The sequence below is a fragment of the Planococcus citri genome, chromosome 4 (genome assembly GCF_950023065.1).
Source record: "Planococcus citri chromosome 4, ihPlaCitr1.1, whole genome shotgun sequence".
Taxonomy (NCBI): Eukaryota; Metazoa; Arthropoda; class Insecta; order Hemiptera; family Pseudococcidae; genus Planococcus; species Planococcus citri.
Window position 1 is genome coordinate 37,130,886 of NC_088680.1, and position 22,994 is coordinate 37,153,879.

The 22,994-nt window shown below is 34.3% G+C and overlaps 1 protein-coding gene across 2 annotated transcripts in view; it reads right to left on the reverse strand.

Annotated features, from left to right (window-relative positions):
• Positions 1–408: 408 nt before the first annotated feature.
• LOC135842511 (bromodomain-containing protein 4-like) overlaps positions 409–22,994 on the reverse strand; it is an 88,064-nt gene continuing 65,478 nt past the window's right edge. For both annotated transcript variants that reach the window (XM_065360003.1, XM_065360002.1), the window contains exons 10-16: positions 11,597–11,765; positions 11,325–11,521; positions 10,897–11,165; positions 6,388–6,554; positions 6,151–6,292; positions 5,648–5,868; positions 409–5,574 (exon numbers count right to left, since the gene is read on the reverse strand). In XM_065360003.1, coding sequence (XP_065216075.1) covers positions 5,400–5,574; positions 5,648–5,868; positions 6,151–6,292; positions 6,388–6,554; positions 10,897–11,165; positions 11,325–11,521; positions 11,597–11,765 — 1,340 coding nt within the window. In that variant the 3' untranslated portion in view covers positions 409–5,399. The remainder of the gene's footprint in view (positions 5,575–5,647; positions 5,869–6,150; positions 6,293–6,387; positions 6,555–10,896; positions 11,166–11,324; positions 11,522–11,596; positions 11,766–22,994) is intronic.

The following is a 22,994-nucleotide window of genomic DNA, read 5'->3' on the forward strand; positions in this document are numbered from 1 at the left end:
ATCATTTTGAAACAATTTCCTTCCTGATAATTATGAGGTATCTCTACATCAACAATTTCAAGATGATTTTGCAGCTTTTGAATTGATTTCCAGACTATTTCGAATGAATTTCCCATAAATTACAATATTTTAGTTTTATTCTTTTTTGCAGTTTTGAAGCTGTTTTTGAGCCAATTTTATGAATTACATAATTGATGTTCAACCATTTGAATCGATCTTTTCAGCCCAGATGATAGGAGGGAGGATACTTCTAGATTTTAAATTGTTCGTAAATCAATTAAAAACTGTCAAATTATCCCAAAATTTTAGGTATAAAAATTCATAGTAAAATCATTAAGAGAAGATAAAGCAAAAAATTCCAGAAATGAATTCAGTGATTCCCAATTTAGCCAATAAAAATCAACCAAATCGAACAATTCTATATTTGAAAAAAAATAATAAGTAATAAGTAAATAAATGAATAAATAAATAAAATGAATAAATAAATAATAAAATAAACAAACAAACAAGGTAAATACATCACTGATAACGAAAAAAGTAACGTTAAGTAAAATATCATCGTAACAACAAAACGTGGAAAAAAAATATAGTTCAAAAATGATGAAACATGATAACAATGCGATCAAAACATCGATAACATTTAAATATAGGCTTAATGCGTACAATAGAGATGAGATAAAGAGAGAAAATTTACAAAATAGGCCATTACAACCTCATTCGCCTTCCTTTTAGCGCACCGTTAACGTTCGCTGACTAATGATAGGCTGCTGCGAGTGACGCGTAAAAGGAGAAAGCTCGTCGAAAAAGTCAGGACAAATGAGGTTTATCAAGTCTGTGAACCATGTAAAAGACAGAAAGAGAGAGAGAGAAGATTAGAAATAGGTAGTAAAAAACTTACGCTTACTGAATTTCCCGCCTCGTGTAATACTTATACATAGAATATAGAAAGTAGAAAAAAAATGTTAAGTCTACAAAACGAGCCGAAATTGCGTTAAACGATGTGTAGAGGGTGGGAAGAGGGGGCAGTGGGGTTATACTGTCAGCTTATAAGAAATGAACGGAGGTAAAAGACTTCGCTTCGAGGTTTCTGTCACGAATTTAAGTACTATTTTTGACTGATGGGTAGGTAATGCATTTTGAGGTTTAAAAAAATAAAATTAAAAACTAGTAAAATCTTGTTATTTATTTTCTCGTCAGAATCCATACGACCACGATTTTCACCATGATTTTGAATGAAATGAAAAATGCGATGAAAGAGTTTCCACTGAGAACAGGGATGAAAGAAACTATGTTTAGGTATCGAAAAAAATATCCATCATTTCCACCAGACAGGTGAATTCTTGTATACTTACTACCTACTTATTGCAATTCTATCGAAATTTTTTTATTGCTATTCGTCGAATCGATTGCCATGATTGCTTTAGCTCAAAATACCTCTTGTATACAGAATATGACCTAGATCATCCTGAAGTCATTTTCATCACAAAATGAGGTACATAATTGGCCAAATGAAGACTCGTAAGTAGGCTAATACTTCAGCAGCATCAAGATAGAGGTCCAAAATACTCAACTATGAAAATACAGCCATCCCTTGGCTAATAAACTGAGATTGAAGAGAGTTGAAAATTACATCAAAAAAATAAGATCAGGGATTGATGCGAATCATGGAATTCAAACATTGAGGAAGAGGGGTGAAATTTATGCGAAATGTTCATTTCAAGTTCCAGTCTCACCTGAGACATTCGGCTTCATTTATAGTGAAATTAGGGTTTTCGGAAAAAACTTGTTTCAAAATTTCTGCAGCTAAAATTGGCCAGCTTATTTTAATTTTTTCTATGTTGATTGGGTACTTTAAAAAACTGTTATTTTATTTTGAGAATAATGAAAATTGGTTTTCAAATCTTTCAAAACTCAATTTCATTATTTCCAGCCAATTTAGAGCTGTCAACTAAATTTCAATTCTTTCCATAAATTTTCCGAAATCCTACAGAGAAAATGAAAATTTACACCAGCAGCTAAGAACTTGGTTTCAACCTATTTTCAAGGTGCCCAGCTCGAAAATTCACTGTTCTAACTGCAACATAAAACCTCAAGCATTATTTTTTGACCAATTTTAAAATCTAAAATGACTTGAAATTAGAAACTTTGTTTTTGAGAAGCCATGACGATTCCAAAGAAGCAATACATTTTCATAAATTTTACTAAAAAGATCTCATTCTAAAAGAAGAAAAAAATAGATACATTTTCTGTTTTTAAAGAAAATTTAGGTGGTCACTTTTACCAGCAATATATTTTTATATTTTCTACAATTCACCAAAAAGTCAATTTAAGCAGCTGTAATTTTGGCGTTTCTGGCTAGAAAAATTTGGAATGTATTTTTCAAAAAAATTGAATTTTAAAGTCAAATTCTTAGGGTTGTTTTTCGGTTTCCTTGTTCAGAATCAGTTTTATTTGGCTGATTTTTAAAAAATTCCAATGAGAGGTCTCGAGAAGAAGGAAATTTATTCTTGGTTTCAAAACGACCTGGAAAAGATTTTATCTACGAAAAAGTCAAAATGAGAATTGACACAAATGTCAAAAAAACACAAAAAACACTTATTTTCATTTATGTTTATATCAAATTTTGATTCGCAACCGAAAGATAATCGTCCCTTCTCAATCCTTTGACCAGACCATTATTTGAAGATCATTTTCCAGAAATAATTCTTACTTGTTTTAAATTGGCCTTGAAGTACGATTCTGTGAAAAAATTTGAAGTAGGTAGGTATTTGTAAACGCAATTCGAAAGAATTTCGACTCTCCATTTCTTTTTTGGAAAAAGAGATCGAAAATAATGTCGATAATTTCCAATTTTCTGGTCTTCTTAAATACTTACTTACCTACTTGATTCGAAATTTACACTTGATAACTTCCATAAACATCCATTGGATGAATACGTTTAATCCTCCCTCCCCTTCTGAAGGTTTATGAAAACGATTTTTCAAAGACTATTTTCTATCACATTTTGCGTCTCATTTAACTTGTTTTATTTTTTTTTTAAAATGAGGGCTTGAAAGGGTGACAGGTAGGTATGTAGTTTGATTTTTATGAAATCGCTTGAGGTGATTTTATTTGATTGGCTTCATTTTTAAAAATAGGGAAGAAATCCATAATCTTATGTCCATTTTTTCAAAATTAATGTATGTACTTTTGAAACAAATATGCAATGACTGATTCTCAAATACATAGCTCGAAAAATACCCACCTTCGGTAGAAAAAAAGAGAACTTTTTTGATTGATTGATTAAGAAAATTTCTTGAATTTTCGGGGAAGGAGCAAGGCGAAGAATTACAGCAAAATGCTTCCCACTGTCAAATAGATATTCAAATGCAGCCTCTTCGATCATGATTTCCTCGAAAATATTTTTTTTCCGAATAGGAATAATTTCAAAAAAAAAACCAAACGTGGAAAAAAAATGAAAAATGGCAATTTTTATCAAATGAAAAAAAAGGAATAAAAGTGGAAAATCAAATTTGAAACTGACGGTTTGGGAAAATTCGCTCAATACACACAATTACCTATCCTCCATTTTTTGAGTAAATAGGTAAGCATAAAAAAGTGATTTAAAAAAGCCATTTCTACCCACCCCTCGTTCCCTTTCCTTCCTCCAAATGCAAATAAAAAATCATCATCTGTGATATTTTTTAAATAAAATGTTATCCCTGCAAAGATTATTTCCAAAAAAAATTTTCAAACATTTTTGAAACACATAAATTTCAAGTCCATGAGGAAGAGACGAGGGCCAAAATTAGAGGAGAATTTTAATCAAATCCTGGCCTCCTTTCCGATACGTCAGTTTTCTTTCACCACCTCCAATTTTACGACTCTCCCTTCCTTCAAGTTGATGACTCATTCGAATTTCAAACCCATTACATTAACAAGTAATAATGATTCGTGAGTTCTCAAAATAAATCACTTAAGATATTCAAACACTGTTGAATTTCCCTTTCCTCATTTATTCCTGAAAAGCTGAATCATTCATTTGAACCTGAAACGAAATAAGTAGATATTTACTTGCATGATTCATTTTCCTTTGTTAATATCAGAGCTGAGTGCGATCGTGGAAACTTAAAATAATCTTGATGCTTTTAACCTCCCAGACCATCTATACTTCCTTCCTCTTCTTCAGATCCAGTAACATGAATCATGATTCTGTACACTGAGGAAGTGAGGACCAAAATAATTCAATGAAACCCTCCCTCCCTCCCTCCACCCTCATCCACATATTCCCACCTTAACCGAAAAAATTCCATAATCTACAACACAGTTTATAATTCCTCATATTTTAGAGAACATTTTCGTATCAGAATAACACCTATTCCTTGGATGATATTTTTTCTTCTCGAAAATAATATACTTAGGTACAACGAGAGGACATTTTTCGACACTATAGCACGTGCATAATATTAAAGTACGAGAAGCAGAGCGATCGCTTGGTAACCATTTTTGCAAACTACGTCACAGAGTAGCCAATTTACATTGTCACCATTGCCAATGTCATTAATTAGCAAAACAGCGTAATAGGCACAAGACGAGTAAAACTATTAAATTTGCATCGTTGCTTGGGGCGGTTAATGGATGAAAATTTAACGATGACGTAACTCTACACTACAGTACATTACATTTATATATATACGATGAATGACGTACGGTACGTATAAAATTTTTTCTTCGACTTCGACGTCATATAAACGTGTACACGACCAACTATACAAATTACAGGTATAGGTAGGTAGTTTATATAAAATACGACAAAATATTATATACGTAAATCAGGCCAAAGAAATACCTACGATTCAGCTACGCTGATAGATAAAAATTACAAAAAAAAAAAAAAATGTCGTTAAAAATAATAAGTATAAAACGTTCCGAAAAGATTGGGCGTACGAGTACCTATAACTAAGTATAACGAACGCTCAAGAGGTAAAAAATGGTCATTTAGGAACGACTTGAAAATTATCGCCATCCTTTGAGGTTCGCGAGAACGCGTGGAGAGACAGAGACAGATAGAGAGAAAAATACACGACGAATAGGTACATTTCTGCACGAAAGTTGATATGTTCAACTTATATTCTATAGTAAGAGTAAATAAAAAATACCGCTAAAATCTTAAAACTTAGTATAAATCGAAAAAAAAAAATATTACCTCGTAATACGTATAAACATTCGACATTTTAAACGGCAGTAGCAAATCCGCATCGTTATAAGAGAATAAAATATCTCCGTATAATAAAAATATGGGCATTTCGATCGATTTCGAAAAACAAACACGACAAAATACATACGTAAGGGAAAAAATACATACGCTTATAATATGAATATACGAGCTAATAACGGAAGAAAGGCGACAAATTGCTATTTTAGAATTGTTGATCTCTGCGACGAGGATGATTAAGACCTCTATGGTATCTACCGTATTCGGAATCGGGGATGCCAGGTTCTGAGTAGATTTCATCGTCGTAACCTACTAACTCGGTCCTCATACGGTCTTCTTCTTCGTACTGTCTCGTCAGAGATTCTATATTTTGTAAACAGCTGTCAAATAACATAAATTAATAATTAATAAATTCGAAAAAGTAATTATAATTATAGGAAGTGGTGATAATACCTGAAAAAACCTGATCTATTGTCTCCCAAAGGGTGATAATTGCTGACTTGCAACGATTCCGTATGGTCACCTCTTAGAGCAGTATCACGTAGCATTCTGACTGGCTGAGCCGGAGCTGGAGATGGAGGTACATTTGTACAAGGTGAGGTCAGGTATGATTGCGATTTATCTACGACTTTGGTTAGATATTCGCTGGAATTATACGCTGATCCGCTGACCCTCTGTGGAGAAAAATCCTCTAGATTAGGTACCCACATCGCATGTTTTCAAATTTTAAATGCAAAAAAATATGTTCCATAATTTTTTAATGAATTTTTCAAAATTATACATTTCTCAATTTAAATAATATTATTTTTTTAAATGTTAAAAATATGGTCTTACTTTTAAAAAAATAATTTACATTTTTGATGTTTTTTTCTTAAAAAATCTACATTTTTTAGATATGAATCGGTATTAAAACCTCCAAAACTGGAACTAATTGAAAAAAGAACATAATATCTTACCGTAGGTGAATTTTGCACCTCTAACCGATCAATTAAATCGATAGCAGAGTCAGAATGAGGCCTCCTAGTCAGATTCCAACACAGAGGAAAGTTTGTAGACGATGAAAAACTATACTCGCCATCCGAAGCTGATCTTCTTGATCTGTAAATCCAATTAGAAAGCAGAAATATAAAAATATTTGCTAGGAGGGTAATAATAGATTATGGAAGAAAAAAGATGATCATGAAGATTCTTACAACGAATCTGCCATTTTTCTCCTATTATTAAAACCAGCTGCGGCTTGTTCTTTCATATCATGCAGCATTCTCAAACGATTGCCAATTCGTTCGCCCAAAGAAGAATGGAAATTGTCACGACCTTGATTTGGACCTTTGGGTTGACCTTTGGCCATCATCGAACGTTGCTGCAAAACACATGAAATTCAATTTATTTATTGATCTATTTTTTCAAAAATTTATGGCAACAAAAAATTGGAATAGTTTTCTAATGAACGACTTTACGGTTTGAGAAAAATATCTTTCAGAACTTGAAAAATGAGGACCACTTTTAGTCTATCCCTCCGGAGCTCGAAAAAATTCAGTTTTAAGCATCCTCTGGTGGCTTTCTAAATTTTGGAATGTATTAAGTATATTGGATAACACTGCCTCTAATTGAAAGATAATTATGCTGATTTGGAAAAAAAGAAGGGCTCAGAAAATATTTTCAACTAATTTTTTTGAATCTTTCAATTTTTTATATTTTTTTTATTAAAATAATGTCACTCAAGAAGAGTCTCTAATTCAAGTTCGAAAATTCAATAGCATTATGTAAATCAAAATCCGAATTCAAATAATCGAATCAAAGTATGCACTTGTGTATAGTCGCACAAGTACCCTCAATTAGAAAAAAATACACCTAACGTGAGTAAATACTGCAGGCAAATATACGAGTATACCAAAACTCGTTAGGCTATGTATATAAAATTCATCGATCGTGTTAGTCTGGGAATACGAGAACATTTAGAAACAGTTAGGAAAATATATCGGTTATCGAAAACGCTATTACAATCGGAAAAATAAACTCTTTAGGCACTCGAGAAGGTTTTTCATCTGGATGTATCTTTTGTTTCGATAAAAATCCGGTGGAATCCGTAGGTAGTAGGTACGGGTATACTCGTATACATAGAAAAGGTAACTGAGCGTAAAACGCACTCGAAAACGCCCCATTTTTTTTTCTCAAGTGCTCCCTTAACAATAACGGTGTGGTTCACCTTTAAAGAGAAGCACGAGGGAGGTAAACTTTACTACCCTCGGTGTTTCGTGGAAGCTTCAGTTCCTTCGTTTCCCTTTACATCGGCTCTACGGTATATAGGAGTACATCTTGACCGGAATAGGAATTCGCGTACGTTCGCGTGAAGTCGGTTCGGTCTGAGAGGGCATACCTACCCCAGCTAAACCGAAAAATTTTTGTTTGCGACCAGCGATATCCATTTTCACGAAATTTTTATACCAAATGAAAAGACACATCCGCACAGTAGTTACAAATGTAAATTGCTCCAAAATTTTTTTTTTTTAAATGAAGGAAAATTAGCAATGCTCAAAGTTTATGATTTGAACCACGAACGAAAAAAAAAAAATCTTCATGAAGTGAGCTATGCACAAAAAATGAAAAAATTAATAGAGGTTTTTTCGATTTTGAAAACAGTTCATTCGCGAATTCATGATTTAAGATCACACCATTAATTTCAAAATTACAAATCGAAAATGATTTTAGATTAAAGTGAAAATTTGTTGACTTTCAACATAATTTCTATGGTCAAATAAGCGTAAATTTTAATACGAGTTGTTAAAAGACAATGAATTTTAGAAAAAATGTTTTTAAATGTGTTCGAAAGAAAAATTCATATTTTGTGTAGAAGTTGAACATCATGACTAAAAATTTGAAAATTTTTAAATGACCATTTTGGAAATAAAATTTTGGAAAAATACTTATGGTATTAAAATCAATTAAGATCGTATTTAAAATAATAAAAATGAATAAAAATCAACTCTAAAGAGAAAATTATTGGATCTAATCTTAATTGATGACGTTTTAGGAGAACTGATGGTGAATTTTATTAAGAGGGGCTGGTAGGTACTTTATTTTGCAAAGTTAGAATTTTCCACCTCCCACCCCCCCCCCCAGTTGTTACCTCGGGTGGGAAAATAAATCCCTATTTTTCATTTTTCCCCTATCTGTAAAAAGAAGTGGTGTCTGAAGCCCCCTAAAAATAAGAAAATAAAAAAAAAATTCTATTTTTGAAAATTCTTTGTTTCTGCATCCGAATTTTTCTAAATAATTCCCTTTTCAAGAAAAAAAATTTCCCCGGCTCTTCAAATCATATTTGGCCCCTAGTAAGGAGCCCCTCAAAGTTGAAAAAAAATCACAAAAAATGATAATACATAAATCAAAATTGTGGAAAATTTGTTGAAAGTATCTCATTTTCACATTAGAATTATTCTACATAACCCCCTTTTCAAGAAAAACCCATTGTTGGACCCCCAAATGATGTTGGCTCTCTTCCATGGAGTCCCTCAAATTTGGGGAAAATGAAAAAATATTAAAAGTTGATGTCTATAGGAATTTTTTGGAAAATTTTTTATTTTTGTGCACTGGGCATATAAATGCAACCGTTTTTGGTTGTTTTCGTTAAAATTGAAGGGGAGGGGACACAAAACAGGCCTTATTGCAACTCATCTTTATCCCTCAATTTAATAAAGAATCAAAAAAAAAAAGTTTTACTTAATAATTTGAGCCAAGTTGTTGGCAATTTTTGACCATGAAATGGGTAGGTAGTCAATCAAATAGTGAAAAAAATTTGATTGCTTAGTTGCATTTTTGCTTTACTTGTGAAATAAAGGAGCAATTAATGTTAATTTACAAAATGATCAAGAAATTATTTACTTACGAAACATAAAAAATTGAATGAATTTTCTCATCAAACAAAATTTTTTGCCCAGGATAAAAATTTTAAGACCCCATGCGAAAATGACTGGATCTGATCAAACCTGGCCAGATCAATATTTTGATCGGATTAGAGCTGTTCAGGCCTCATCAGATTAAAAACTTGATCAGATGCGAGCAATAGTCTTAATCACTTTTCAGATTCAAAATTTTAGGCAAAAAGTTGCTATAATAAGAAATTTTCACTTTTAAACGTTTTGGCCATTCTTTTGATCATTTTTTGTAAAGTTGCTATTTTTTTTCTCAGAATGTAATTTGAAGTCCCTTCAACATTTTGGCCACAAAAAACTATCGAATCCAACTCAATTTTTCCAACTTTTGGATTAACTATTCAGGACGATGAAAAATGATTGGATATGGAGAACCAATATAGAAGACCCGATTGGATCTATAACCAGATCTGCTAATCAGATTCGGGCATTTCCCAGGTTGAATTAAATTTGCTCTAATCCGATCAGATCCGATAATTTTCCTCTGAGTATATATTTTTTTAGTATGGAAACAAATATAAATTGACGAAAAAACAATTCAAAAATTTACGAACCGTCAAAAAAATTATTTTTCAAAAGTTAGTGAAATCAATGAAATCACGCGATCGAATTACATCTGTTCAAATTTGATCAGATCAGATCAGATCAGACCAAAACAGACCAGATGACATCCGAATATTCCTCGAATCCAATCTGACCAGATCATCAGATCAGAATTTTAATAGGATTAGATCGATTCAGACCTGATCAGATTCAATTGTTTTTCACCCCTTATGATATCCACTTTTATGACCAAAAATCCAATTCAAATTTTCTTTTTTTTCTGATGGATTTTGTTCCTTTTGTTCTCAAGATAGGCAACATGTTCATCTCAATTTTTTCTGTTTACATTTTCGTATCCTTCACTGCAGTTCGGCAGCTCACTTTTTGAACACCCTATACATATTTTAGCCAATTATCAAACACGTTTTTAAGTTTTCTTTTTTTCAAAAATGGTTTTTCCACATCACAGATTTTAAAAAAAATCAGAGACCCTCCCCCTCTCCAAGCGAATTTAAATCGTCTTTCAATTTTTCGAAATTATGGCGATTTGAGCACGGAATCCGCATCAGGAAAACTGAAATATCGAGATTTCATTCGTCAAACCACCACTTGTTTGAAGAGTATTACGAAATATTTTTATTCAACCGTCGCTTCGGATAATGTTTGCGACACGTTCGACGATTCGAGTTCGACGAAAAATGACGATGAGCACAACGCCAACTCACCCAACAATAACCTCGACCTTCGAAGTAATCATTTTCATTAATATACACCCGACACCGGCTCTTGAAAGTACATGGTGTACGAGGCAGGGACAAGGTGGAGTAGCCTCCCTAGATGGCAAATTACAGAGTCGTGAGGCTGGATCGAGGGGGTAAAGGGACATTCACACTTGTGAATCGCGTCGTGCCCGTGTGTAAAAATGACTATCGACGGAGCGAGAGAAAATGTGGGAAAATGAGACCGCCTCTAAAGAGGAAGTAACAAATAAGCCGTTGACGACACGTCAACGACATTATTTAAAGTTGATTAAACTATTTTCACATAAGAACCAACACTTTTACTTTCGCAGCCCGCCATCGCCACCGCGCTATTCTACACATAAATCACTCCATTTAATATACTCGAATCGCGCTGCTCACAGTGCTCCCTGCTGCTGTTGAGCTTGAGGTCACATACGATACGGTAGCCTATACTCTAGGTAGCAGCTAGCTTGCTTATAGGGCTTACCATCATACGGTTCTCCAACGAAGCCCTCTCGGCCGGATGATTGCCGCCGATCACAGTAGCCGGAGATGAAACCACAGATGAGAAGCTGGCATTGCTGTTGGATAATTTTCGAGACATAGGTCCGACATTTCGATTGGTTATTAAATGCTTCATATCGGCTGGTAAAGCTGAGTAAATATCGGACCAGAATTTTTCTTCCTTTTTCAAAGCGTGTAGTTCGTATAATGATAAAGGATTTGGTTGATTGGAGCCCGATTGGTGGACGGGTTCTGTTGAGGAAGAAAAAAAATACATCAAGGAAGGAAGAAGGTAGAGTAAATTAGATGATACGAGATATCCGAGACATGAGACAATAATCTGCGTATCAGCGTCGAATTAACGACACGAGAAGCGTGTGTAACAAATTAAAGGATATATTCGTTCATTACCGTACATTAACCCCGGAGCTGAACCTGGTCTTGAAAATTGATCGTGATAATACGGTGACGTGTTTAAATTCGTTTCGCTGCTGCTGTACCTATCTAAACTGCACGTCCTCTGGGCTATAGGTATGGGTAAGCTTCTGGTATTGGGCGATAACGCCAGTCTACTGTCTCTGAACGGTTGATCGAATTGGGGTTGATTTCTGCGAATGAAAAATAAGACGATGTCATCGATCAATAGGTAGGAGGTATGACTGATTTCAAAGAATTTTTATTACCGATACAAAGGCGATGGTGCGGCAGGTATGGGAGAACGACTAGGTGGTTCGGGTTGATTGGGAGTCTTCACCACTGGCAATGGATAGATGTAGTTCTTAGACTGAGGTAAAATATTGCTTGTGATCACAGGTTTATCACTTTTGGTTGCAGCGTTCTTCGAAGTAGTATCTGCAACACAAAGTAAAGTATTATTATATTTTTAGTACTTAACGTAAGTATGTAAGTATTGGAATCAATTCTAAATATGAACTTGGATAATAAAAATATATAATTCATGATTCGCTGACACTTTGAAGCAAATCGTTCGCGAACGATAAGACCTTGCAGACGGTTTCAAAGTGGCTGGAAAATTGTAAAAATGTCGATTGAAGTATGGAGAGGCAAATGGGAAAATTTTAGACTCTGAATTTTAATGTTTCGTTTCAAAATTTTTGTGATTTCTCATCAGATCCATTCAAATCTAGTCAGATCCAATCGGGTCTCTCTTATAGCACTAGATCAGTTCAACACAGATCTAAATTCGATTAAAACTTTGATAGGATCCGGCTGGATCTGGTTAGGTCAAATTGGGTCCATGGAGTGTCCGGATCCGTTCAAAATCAATCACATTCTCTTGAGTTTAACCATTTTTTTTGTTGCCAATTATGAACATTTTTTTCATCATTTTACATAATTTTGATGATAATTTCATCAATTTGCTGTCATAAAAAGTTTTCAAGACTACCTATCTCTCCAAATAGACCCAAATTTAATGACTATCCCGGACAACCCTTCTGAAATCCAAAAATTCATAACCACACTAAAAAACACCAACCTAATAAATCAAATCTAAACCCCTCTCTACACGGGTGTAATAATCCTGCAATTATAAGCACCCAAAAAAAAAATATTCATCACATTTTTTGTCATTTTTAGTGATTTAATGTGATTTTGATATCTTTCTGTTCCCTATTAGGTATTTTTCAGAGGAGAAAATTAGCGTATGAGCAGATTTGAATCTAACCTGAATAAACTCTCTTTACATCAGATCTATTCTTATTTTATCTGGTAGATATGAATAGAACTAATCTGACCATTTTGATAAGATAAGATATGGTCAGATCAAAGTACGTAGATTAAAGGAATGTCTGGTTCTAGTCTAATCTGATCTGACCTTATTTGATCTTATTTCATCTGATCTGATCAGATTTCATCTTACCTTATCTGATTTGATTTTATCTAATCTGATCTGATTTTATCTTATCTGATATAGTTTTATCTGATCTGATCTGATCTTATGTTTATCTGATTTGATTTTATCTAATTTGATTTGATTTGATATAATTTTATCTGATCTGATCTTTATCTGATCTTATTTCATCTGATTTGATTTGATTTGATCTGATCTGATCCTATCTGTTCTGATTTTATCTGATTTGATCTTATCTTATCTTATCTTATTTTATCTGATTTGATTTGATCTGATCTGATCTGATCTGATCCGACTTGATCTGATCTGCTCTGATTTTATCTGATTTGATCTTATCTTATCTGATTTTATCTGATCGGATCTTATCTTATCTGATGTGTTTGGATCCAACAATTTTCCACTGGGTTTGCTGAAATTTCCTGGATGAGAATAATTTCGACCTTTTCAGAGCAGGAAAATTACAACTCACTTATACCTATTTGAGCAGATCTGATCATCCCATCAGAAAATGACTGAATCTTATCAGATCCAGATACAATTCTGACCAGATCTAATCTTTAACCAAATCTGGTTAGATCAAAGTTTTGATCGAAGAAGATCTGTTCAAATATAATCTGATCTAATGGTGTTCTGACTAAATCTGAATATAGATCTGATTCATGATCAGATAAGATTGAGATATTACCTGAATCCAATTACGTCTGACCATGGTCTAATCAAATCAGAGTTTTGATCGGATTAGATCTGTTCAGACCACATCAGATCCAAATGATGGATACCTGATTGGATCTCACCAGATCAAAATTCATCTGATTGATCAGATATTCCCTGGATTCAAATTACATCTGACTGAGGTCAAATTAGATCAGAGTTCTGATCAGATCAAATCTGTTCAGACTTCATCAGATCCTATGAGGGAGGCGTTGAAGGATCTGCCTAGATCTGATTCATCAGATCAGATCAGATCAGACCAAACCCACATGTTCCTTGCATCCAATCACATCTGACCATGGTTAGTCAGATCAGCGTTTTGATCAGATTAGATTTGTTGAGATCTCATCAGATCCAATAGCAGAGACCTGATCGGATCTTGCCAGATCTAGATCTGACTGACCTGCACATTCTCCGGATCCTGTGATTAGATCAATCTGATTATGGATCTGGTTAGACTTTTTTTGACCTGTTGGGTTAAATCAGATAAGTTTTATTTAGATTTGTGTAAACATATTTGATATTTGATCTGATCAGAATAGATCAGATCGAGATCTAAAGTCCAGGAATGGCTCCTGTTTTGTCTAATTGGATATGATCAGATCAATATTGAGAGATACAATCATTTTGTTCCATGTTAGAACAATTTGTGCTATATTTTAGCATCATAACCAATTCATTATCAATTTTTTTCCAAAGATTTTAATGGAAATGTTGCTCATTTTTTCTCAATTGCAAGTATGTATGTAATTGAGAGCGGGAGGTAGACACTTTTTTTTGCAAATGAACATTGTTTTACAAAATGACAATTATTTGAACAATTTATAAGTTTCCAATTTTCAAAAACATTCCATGAAAATTTATCAAATTTTGTTTTTTAAACGATTTGAAAGTTAGGTATGTAACCTTAGATATATCATCAATTTTTTCATTATCCAACTTCCCAAATTCTGATAATTTTCCCCCTTTTTTTCATTACTTTACTTTTGCTACCGATAATGTAATCACTGAAGCATTACGACAATCATCTATTGCCCACAAGTAGTTTTCAACTCTAAACGACTCATTTCCTGAAATATTTTCATTTTGAGGTGGGGATGATTTATTTTTCAAAAGTCGTCACTATACACGACCTCTCAACTCTAGTTCATGGTGAACAAGGAAAAAACAAATCATTCAAAATTACGTAGGTCTACTTGCTGCTCAATGCTCATACAGTTATACACGACAGTCGACAACCGTTGCGTCTCTTTTCGCTCTTTATTTTTTACCCCTCACAAAGCACATTTGTTCATAAATTTTTTACTCAAACTAAATTGGCACAAAATCGATTAAAATCTCATTTGTTAGGCGAATCTGCGTATTTACTTTTACTGATGAGACAAACACTGGTTCAAACTGGAAATTTTTACTCAAAAATGACTCTCGTGGGTTGCAACTACGTGGTAGGTATGACGTTGGGTTGAAGGTACCTTCCTAGATATAGTCTACGTACAAAGAACTAGCAACGTTTTAAAAACTATTCGAATCTGGTTCAATTATCTCAATTGATTTGGTGACTTTGGGAAAATCGTATTATGTACTTAGGTGCGTTTTACAACAAAACTGTATAAACTTTACTTCCGAATCATTTCCGCATCGTGCGAGTAGAGTTTTTTCTTCCTCTTTCTGTCGTTCGTATATTGTGTCTCAATTTATCGGATTGTACATTCAAGAAAAATAGAATTGAAAATAAAATGTATACAGCGAGCAAAACACGACTAGTACCTATACCTATAGGTTTTGGAAAAACGTGTATTGTACAATGTACCTACTACATTATAGGTACCTACTATAACGACGACGAGGGAATTTGGGAAGAGTTATAACGAGATTAAATCTGGTCGCAAGCTCGGTGCTTGGTGCTTGTTGCTGGATTTTTTCCCTATCGTATTATTTATTAAAAAATAGCTTAACCTCCGGGGTACCATAACGTTGAAAAGGTGAAAAACGCGTGGCACACGATAGCGAAAGTATCAGGAGGTGGTGTTAATAAAAATATTCGGTTTTGCAAAATAGTATTAGAAGAGCGGTGAGCGGTGTACCTCTATCTTCATAATATTATGTGAGATGTATACTGGATGGGTAGTTCATCTATCAGTATGTGTTTCAATGTGAGAAATTTGTATACGACCGGAATAAAATAACAAGATTAATGCCCTTTGGGAGTGGGCAAAAAATATCAAGTTTTATATGTATTACAGACGATGAATATGATAAAAGTTTTATACATTAATCTAAAGGTTTTCAGACAAGGCGAGGACATGGTGTCGTATCAGTGTAGTACTGAAACGTATTTCCGATAATTTCCAACACACTCACACATACCAACACTTTGCTGTTATCTAAGCCACTTCAACTTTTAACAAATACTATACGACTACGACTCGAGTCGAGTCGAGTAAAATGTGCAAACGCCAACTTGAGCGCAAACTTTCTGAAAGCAATAACGTGTTAAGTATAGACAACGCAATTACAACTATGCCATCGTCCTACACTTTGAAAAATTTCTTTCTTTCATCTCGTGCATTATTGGTAGGAAAAAATATTTTCCCTCTGCTTTCGATTCTCACACAGAATCGAGATAATCGTGGGCAAGGTATAAGTGAGACACTTTACTCAAAATGGTTCCAAATCGGAAATGGGTTTTGTAAGGGTGAGAGGAAGATCGACGCCACCTATATTCTAGTTCGGATATACTTTTAGCTTCAAGGTCACCGCACCATATACAAAAATGAATACGTTAAACAGAAGCAGGAAAAACAGCTACCAACCTACCTACATACGTTTTGAGAAAAGCAAAAAACCCCCAGCTTGAGAATTCCGTAGTAGGTACCTCACTGACCCAGCACACAGGGTCGTGTTACGGTGAGAAAATTAACCTTTTCGAAACCGTAGCCGTAGCGCATACACGAAAAACAAGAAAAAAGGAGAACGAAAAAGAAGAGAAGAACCGAGGGTGGTTTTTCAGGGGTACGGTGGTGATAAAAATTCGACTTGTATCAGCAACAACACTATACACTATTGCGAGTTGCTGACCTAGTTTTCGTGTCGCAAAAGAATCCAACTGAACGAGCAGGAGCAAGCGACGACGGTGCGAAAGTTATCCTTAAAAACGCTTCATGTAGGCACATTTGCGATGCGACGACCAAGGCAAATCGTTCCAGAACGTAATGTTTTTAACGTAGGTAGGTACGAATAGTAGTAGCGCATCGTATTGAGGCGAGCTTTAGCGAAATATACCGGTCGTTAATTTTAATAAAAAATATTTCGACGTTGCGTGAGCCATGATGGGGTTTGCTTTTAACGACAAAATGTTGATGAGAATATCTTGTATCGCATCTTTGCGTTTGTATATCCGGAACTCGAGTAAATGGTACCCTTTTATTGAAAAAAACAGCGAGAGAGGAAGAAAATGAAAACTCTTTATTCGGTATCTGTCTACCTTACGAGCGATGAAATTCACGAACAATCGGCGAGGTAAAATATTATGGAAACCCTATTTTTCCATCTAAAAAAAATATTTTGATTTGTTATACATTTTTAATATCCTTCCGAAAATTTTCCTTGATATAGAGTAATTTCGTCAATATTTTGTTGAACTTATACATTATATGCGATGTTATTTTATAAAAATGCAAAACCATTTGTGAAACATTTTTACTGTCTAGAAAAATTGTAGTCGTATCTTAAAGCATTCGAATTTAATAGTTCATCCAATGGAATTTTTCCATAAGTTTTCCCCTATAAAAAACTCCCTCCCTCCCTCCCTCCCTCCCTCCCAATAAATGAACTAATTTCGTTTTTAAAAAAAATTGTTTTGAAGAATCTTTCTCAAAAAATAAGTTTTCATTTTTTGAAAGTTGAAGTCTAGAACATTTGTTACGTGGTGAGCAATTTTTGGAGGGATGTGTTTTTCTCTTGTAGAGAGGTTTTTTTGGGCAGTTTATCACGAGAGACTTTTTTTACAAGCAAAGTTTAATATCTAGCTTTTATTGACCTGTAAAATTTCCACTTCCCCTTCAAAAACTAAGTTTTCAGTTTTTTTTCTTTTTTTAATTTTAAAAATTGAAATATTGTGTATTTTTTGTTCAAAAAATGATTCTCTCCGAAAATAAAGTTTGCATAGGCTTCTACCCTGTGTCCTGTTAAAAAACGAATCAAAGTTTTCATTTTTCAATCAAAAATAAAGTTCTCATTTTTTAAAAATTAAGAAAATGAAGGCTGCGCATAATTTCCTCTTTAGAATTAAATTTGTATTTTTCTTCAATAATGAAGTTTGTGTACTTATACCCATCTGTTCAAGAACGAATTAAAGTTTAAGTTCCTGTTCAAAAATTAAGTTTTCATTTTCTGGTTAAAATGAACTTGTGATTTTTTTTTGTGAAATGAAAGTTGTATTTTCTCTCCAAGAGTAAAATTTGCATACTTTCTTCAAAAACGGAATGAATTTTTCATTTTTTGTTCAAAAATAAATTTTCAACTTCATTTTCAAAAATTATATCTGCATTTTTCTATTGAAACTGAGGTTTACAAACTTTTAAAAGAAAATTCGGGCCCTCTAGAAAACGCGAGGCAAATTGCCCCACTTGACCTCCTGTCGGTGGCACTGGTGTCTTCTAATTTGACTCAATTTCTTGTTATGGACTCCCTCATTAATATTTAAATTCAGCGTCCCTTAAATAAATAAAAATCAACAGGTTGCTCCATAATTTTATGATTTTTTTTCGGAATCGGGTGGGGGTGGGGGAAGACATTTACAGCTCATGTTTAAAATAGCATGGAAATTTAAACTCCGCAGTCTCAAAAATTCAACAGACGTTACGTTTTTTTGATCATGCTTTAAGGACCATAGTGAGGGATCAGAGAGACTAGATCGAAAAAATGAGCCGAATGTTCATTTTTCGAATTTTCGTGAATGTTTAGAAAATAAATCAAAGTTTGGACTAAAAACGAGGAAAAAATCGAAATTTAACCAAATTGACCTAGAAAGCTGAAATGTGGGATATACCTTATTTTCGACCCACCAAATTGATTGAAAACTGTTTCAAACCGTTTTGAGTGGTTCTGGAGCCTCCAGCAGATTTTTGAAACTTGAAACTTCAAAAAAAATATCACCACAATGAAGTTGGAAAACTGAAATCCACTCTGCACCCTAATTTCTAATTTCAACATGCCTAGTTGGCTCTGTTAGTAGTTTCAAGTCGTTTTGGAGTCTCCAGTGACTTTTTGGAAATTCCAGTTTTCCATGAAACGTTATAAAATCTGTCCAAGTGATTTTAACGTAATTAAATCCGGAAATTCTTCAGATAAAGTTAGATCTGATCAGATCGGATTACTTCTGTTCCGACTTGATCAGATCTGACCAGGGCTCCAGCTTGGCTGAAAACAGCGCTAGACTGGTGGACTTAGACTCAAGAGTGGCTATAAAATAAAATTTGATTTTAATGGAGAAAAAGGAACTTCTATTATAAAAATATTAAATACCTTCTTTATTTTCAAAAATTCGTCAAAAATCGAAAAATCAACTAAAATGAGTATAGGGCATGCTCTTCATCTCAAAAATCCTATTTTTAAAATAAAAATATCAACCCTCATAGTCGGGGAGCCGGCTTAAGGATCTATTGCACCTCCCCCCCCCGTAGATCCTCTGGGATAACTTTTTTCTTAAAGGGGGAGTCATAAGGAACATTTCTAGCCGTTGTACTCTAAAAAAAAAGTGGACCTACTTACAAAATGGCTGCCATTTTGATTGACAGGTCAGCCGAAATCGCAGATTTTGCGTTCCAACATAGGACTTGCACAACATTTTTTGAACCGTACAAAGGTAGATCGAAAGATCAGGCAAACATTCATCACCTGTGAAAATTTCAAGTGCTAAAGTGCGTTTCTCGATTTTAGGTGAATTTTTGAAAATCAAATTCAGGCCAAAAACGAGTGGGAAAATCAAAATTTTACCAAATTGACCAATAAAACTAAAATTTGGCATATACCCTATTTTCGACATGCCAAATTGATTGGAAACTGTTTCAAACCGTTTTGAACACTTCTGGAGCCTCCAGCAGATTTTTAGAACTTGAAATTCCCACAAAATTTCATCAAATGGAATTGGTAACCGAAATTTACTCTGCAAACTAATTTCAATACGCTATGAAGTCAACTACAGGGGGATTTCAAGTCGTTTTGGAGCCTCCAGCGATTTTTTGAAAATCACTGGAGCCTCCAGCAGATTTTTGAAACTTGAAATTTCCCCAAATTTTCATCAAACGGAGATGAAAAGTTGAAATTTATTCTGCAAACTAATTTCAATACGCTACGAAGTCGACTGCTGGTGGATTTCAAGTCGCTTTGGAGCCTGCAGCGACTTTTTAAAAGGTTGTATGGCGTTTTTTGGAAAATTGAAATTTCCAAAAAGTAGCTGGATGCTTCAAAACCGTTTGCTAAGTAAATTTCAGCTTGACAACTCCATTTGGTAAAATGTTGCGGGAATTTCAAGTTTCAAAAATCTATTATAGAGGCTCCAGTAATTTTCAAATGTCGCTGGAGGCTCCAAAATGACTTGAACCCACCAGAAGTCGTCTTCAGAGGGTGTTAAAATTGGAGTGTAGAGTAAATTTCAGCTTTCCATCTCCATTTGATAAAATTTTGTAAAAATTTAAAGCTTAAAAAATCTGCTGGAGGCTCCAGTAATTTTCAAAAAATCGCTGGAGGCTCCAAAACGACTTGAAATTTACCTGCAATACATCGTAGCTCATTGAAATTAGTCGAAGAATAAATTTCAACTTTCCAACTTCATTTTGATGAAATTTTGTGGAAATTTCGTGTTTCAAAAATCTGCTGGAGACTTCACAACTGCTCAAAACGGTTTGAAACAGTTTCCAATCGATTTGGCATGTCGAAAATAGGGTATATGCCAAATTTCAGCTTTCTTGGTCAATTTGGTAAAATTTTGATTTTTTCCCCTCATTTTTGGCCTGAATTTGATTTTCAAAAATTCACTAAAAATTGAAAAACGCACTTTAGCACTTGAAATTTTTGCAGGTGATAAATTTTTGCCTGATCTTTCGGTCTACTTCTGTACGGTTCAAAAAATGTTTTGCAAGTCCTATGTTGGAACGCAAAATCTGCGATTTCAGCTGACCTGTCAATCAAAATGACCGCCATTTTGTAAGTAGGGCCATTTTTCGTTTTGAGTACAAGGGCTAGAAATATTCCTTAGGACTTCCCCTTTAAGAAAAAAGTTGTCCTGGATAATCGACGGGGGGGGGGGGGGTGCAATAGATCCTTAAGTGGGCTCCCCGACTATCAGCCAAACATTATTCGTGGGAAAAATTGATGATCGATCCCTCCTAAATAGTGATGATACCTGTTACCTATTAAACTTATACATATACCTATCGTTCTTCCCAAAAAGAAATCAATCTGATCAGAAATTCACCACATAGGTAGATCCATATAACGACAGTGCGACACTGTAGAGAGGAAGGCGAGATCATTTTACCAAGAAGAGCATCGCGGTCGGTTTTATAATGGTAATTTATCTACGCAGGAAGTTTGATAATAAAAAGCGTGGCCGAACGCTACAATATTCTCACTGCAATTACATATGATTTAAATAACATTTCGTTTCCGTTTCGTTAATCGCATCAATTGTCTTACATTTACTCATTACCACGTCGCATGAAAAAAAAATCGCTCGCTTTTTTCCACTTCTTCTAAACGTCGCTCGCGCGTCACGATTGGTTTTCGTTAAACGTTAAATGTACCCACATGCTGTGTTCTGGTCGTTAAACTCGATTAAAGAATCTACTTTGTAGAGAGAGCTTCGACTTCGAGCAACGAAAAAAAAAGCACAGTAAATTTTCTCGATAGCCGTTCGAATAACATTAGTGTAAAAGGTCACCCGCAGTCTGATGAGTATCCTTTGTGTTCCAATGTTTATGTCGAGCTGTTCCGCGTGCACCGCCGCGCCGCCATCATTCCACTTCAAATGCAACGTTTTTAATTAACTTCGATGATAATTCAATTATTTCAATTTCATTTACAGACTTGATTTTGTTTCATGTACAGCTTGAGCGATAAAACTGAGTTTTTTTGTTTGTTTACTAGGTAAGGTATCGTTTTTACACCCACGTGTTTGATGTGGTCGTGGATCCAGTGTGTGGGGTGAAATTAGCTGTGACCGAGTGAATATCTCTGGTGTTTAGTTGACTTCATTAAAAGACGTAATAAACTTAGTATCAAATGAAGTTATCAATTTTTTAATAGGAAGTCGAGTCAAATGTTTATGTTTTTACGTAGTTCATTTTTGATAAATTCTCCCTTTCAACTCTGAACACTTTAAAACTATTTTTTCAAAACACTTTTCCATTATCATTTATTAGTATAAACAGACTGAAAAATTAAATTTTCAAAGGACCTCCCATTTCAATTCATTGAAGAAATACATAGTACTGAAAATGAATCAGAAATCAAAAAAAAAATTTCAACCAAAATTTTTTTCCACAGCCTCAAAAAATTTGAGAATTAGAATTTCAGTTTTTTTCATGACTGTTGGTGGGTGGGGGGAGGGGTTAAAAATATAGTCTCCCACTTCTTTATTTCGCCCCTCGAAGGTTTATCAAGACACCTCTCGAATTTTCAAAGGATCCCTCTCGTGGTTCGAGTATTTTATCCTTTAATATCTAGCAATAGATACATTTTACAAGGTTGCATTTTCCTCGAAAATGTCTCGGAAAGAGCTATACCCACGCACACTTGTTCATCCCGAAAAAATGGCCGATAAGCGCCGGATTAACTCGATTGAAAAAACTTTCAAGTTCCTCGTGAAAAACACAACCAACCTAGAGAAGGTCTAGAAAAAATTTATTCAAGGCCAGCTGAGCCTAATACTAATTCACTCAGGCAAAGACCACATACACATGCTAAAAATATCGACGCACATTTTCCCAGCTCTCTGAACGTACTCGTATAATAATTCGACTCGCAGCAAAAAGGTACCTATCTAACGTAAGCTAAATTCGGGTGCGCACACATACAGAATGTAAATACGAATACACGATTTATTGTTATTTTATCATACAGCAACTCGCCAAACGAAATACACTGCATTCCTTTCTATTCATTTACCAATCGATTCGAGCCCTCTTTCCCCACATTTTTACACGAGTTAGGGATATCCTTCGACATCCTTTACTACGCCATATAAGTAAATGTGATACTGATAAGTTTCGTTTTCCTGCAGCAAATAGTTCTGTTGAACTTCGTCGTCGTCGACGAATCGGAATTTACTTTTCTTCGTTTTAATATTTATTCGTCAGAATGTGGTTTTATGTAGAATGAATATAAGCATATTTTAAGTATTGGGTTATTTCGAGATCTGGCGCTCGAATGGTCATTTCGAGGTCGATTGGAAATATTCTATTCGAAAATTGTACCTTATTTCGAAATAAGCAACC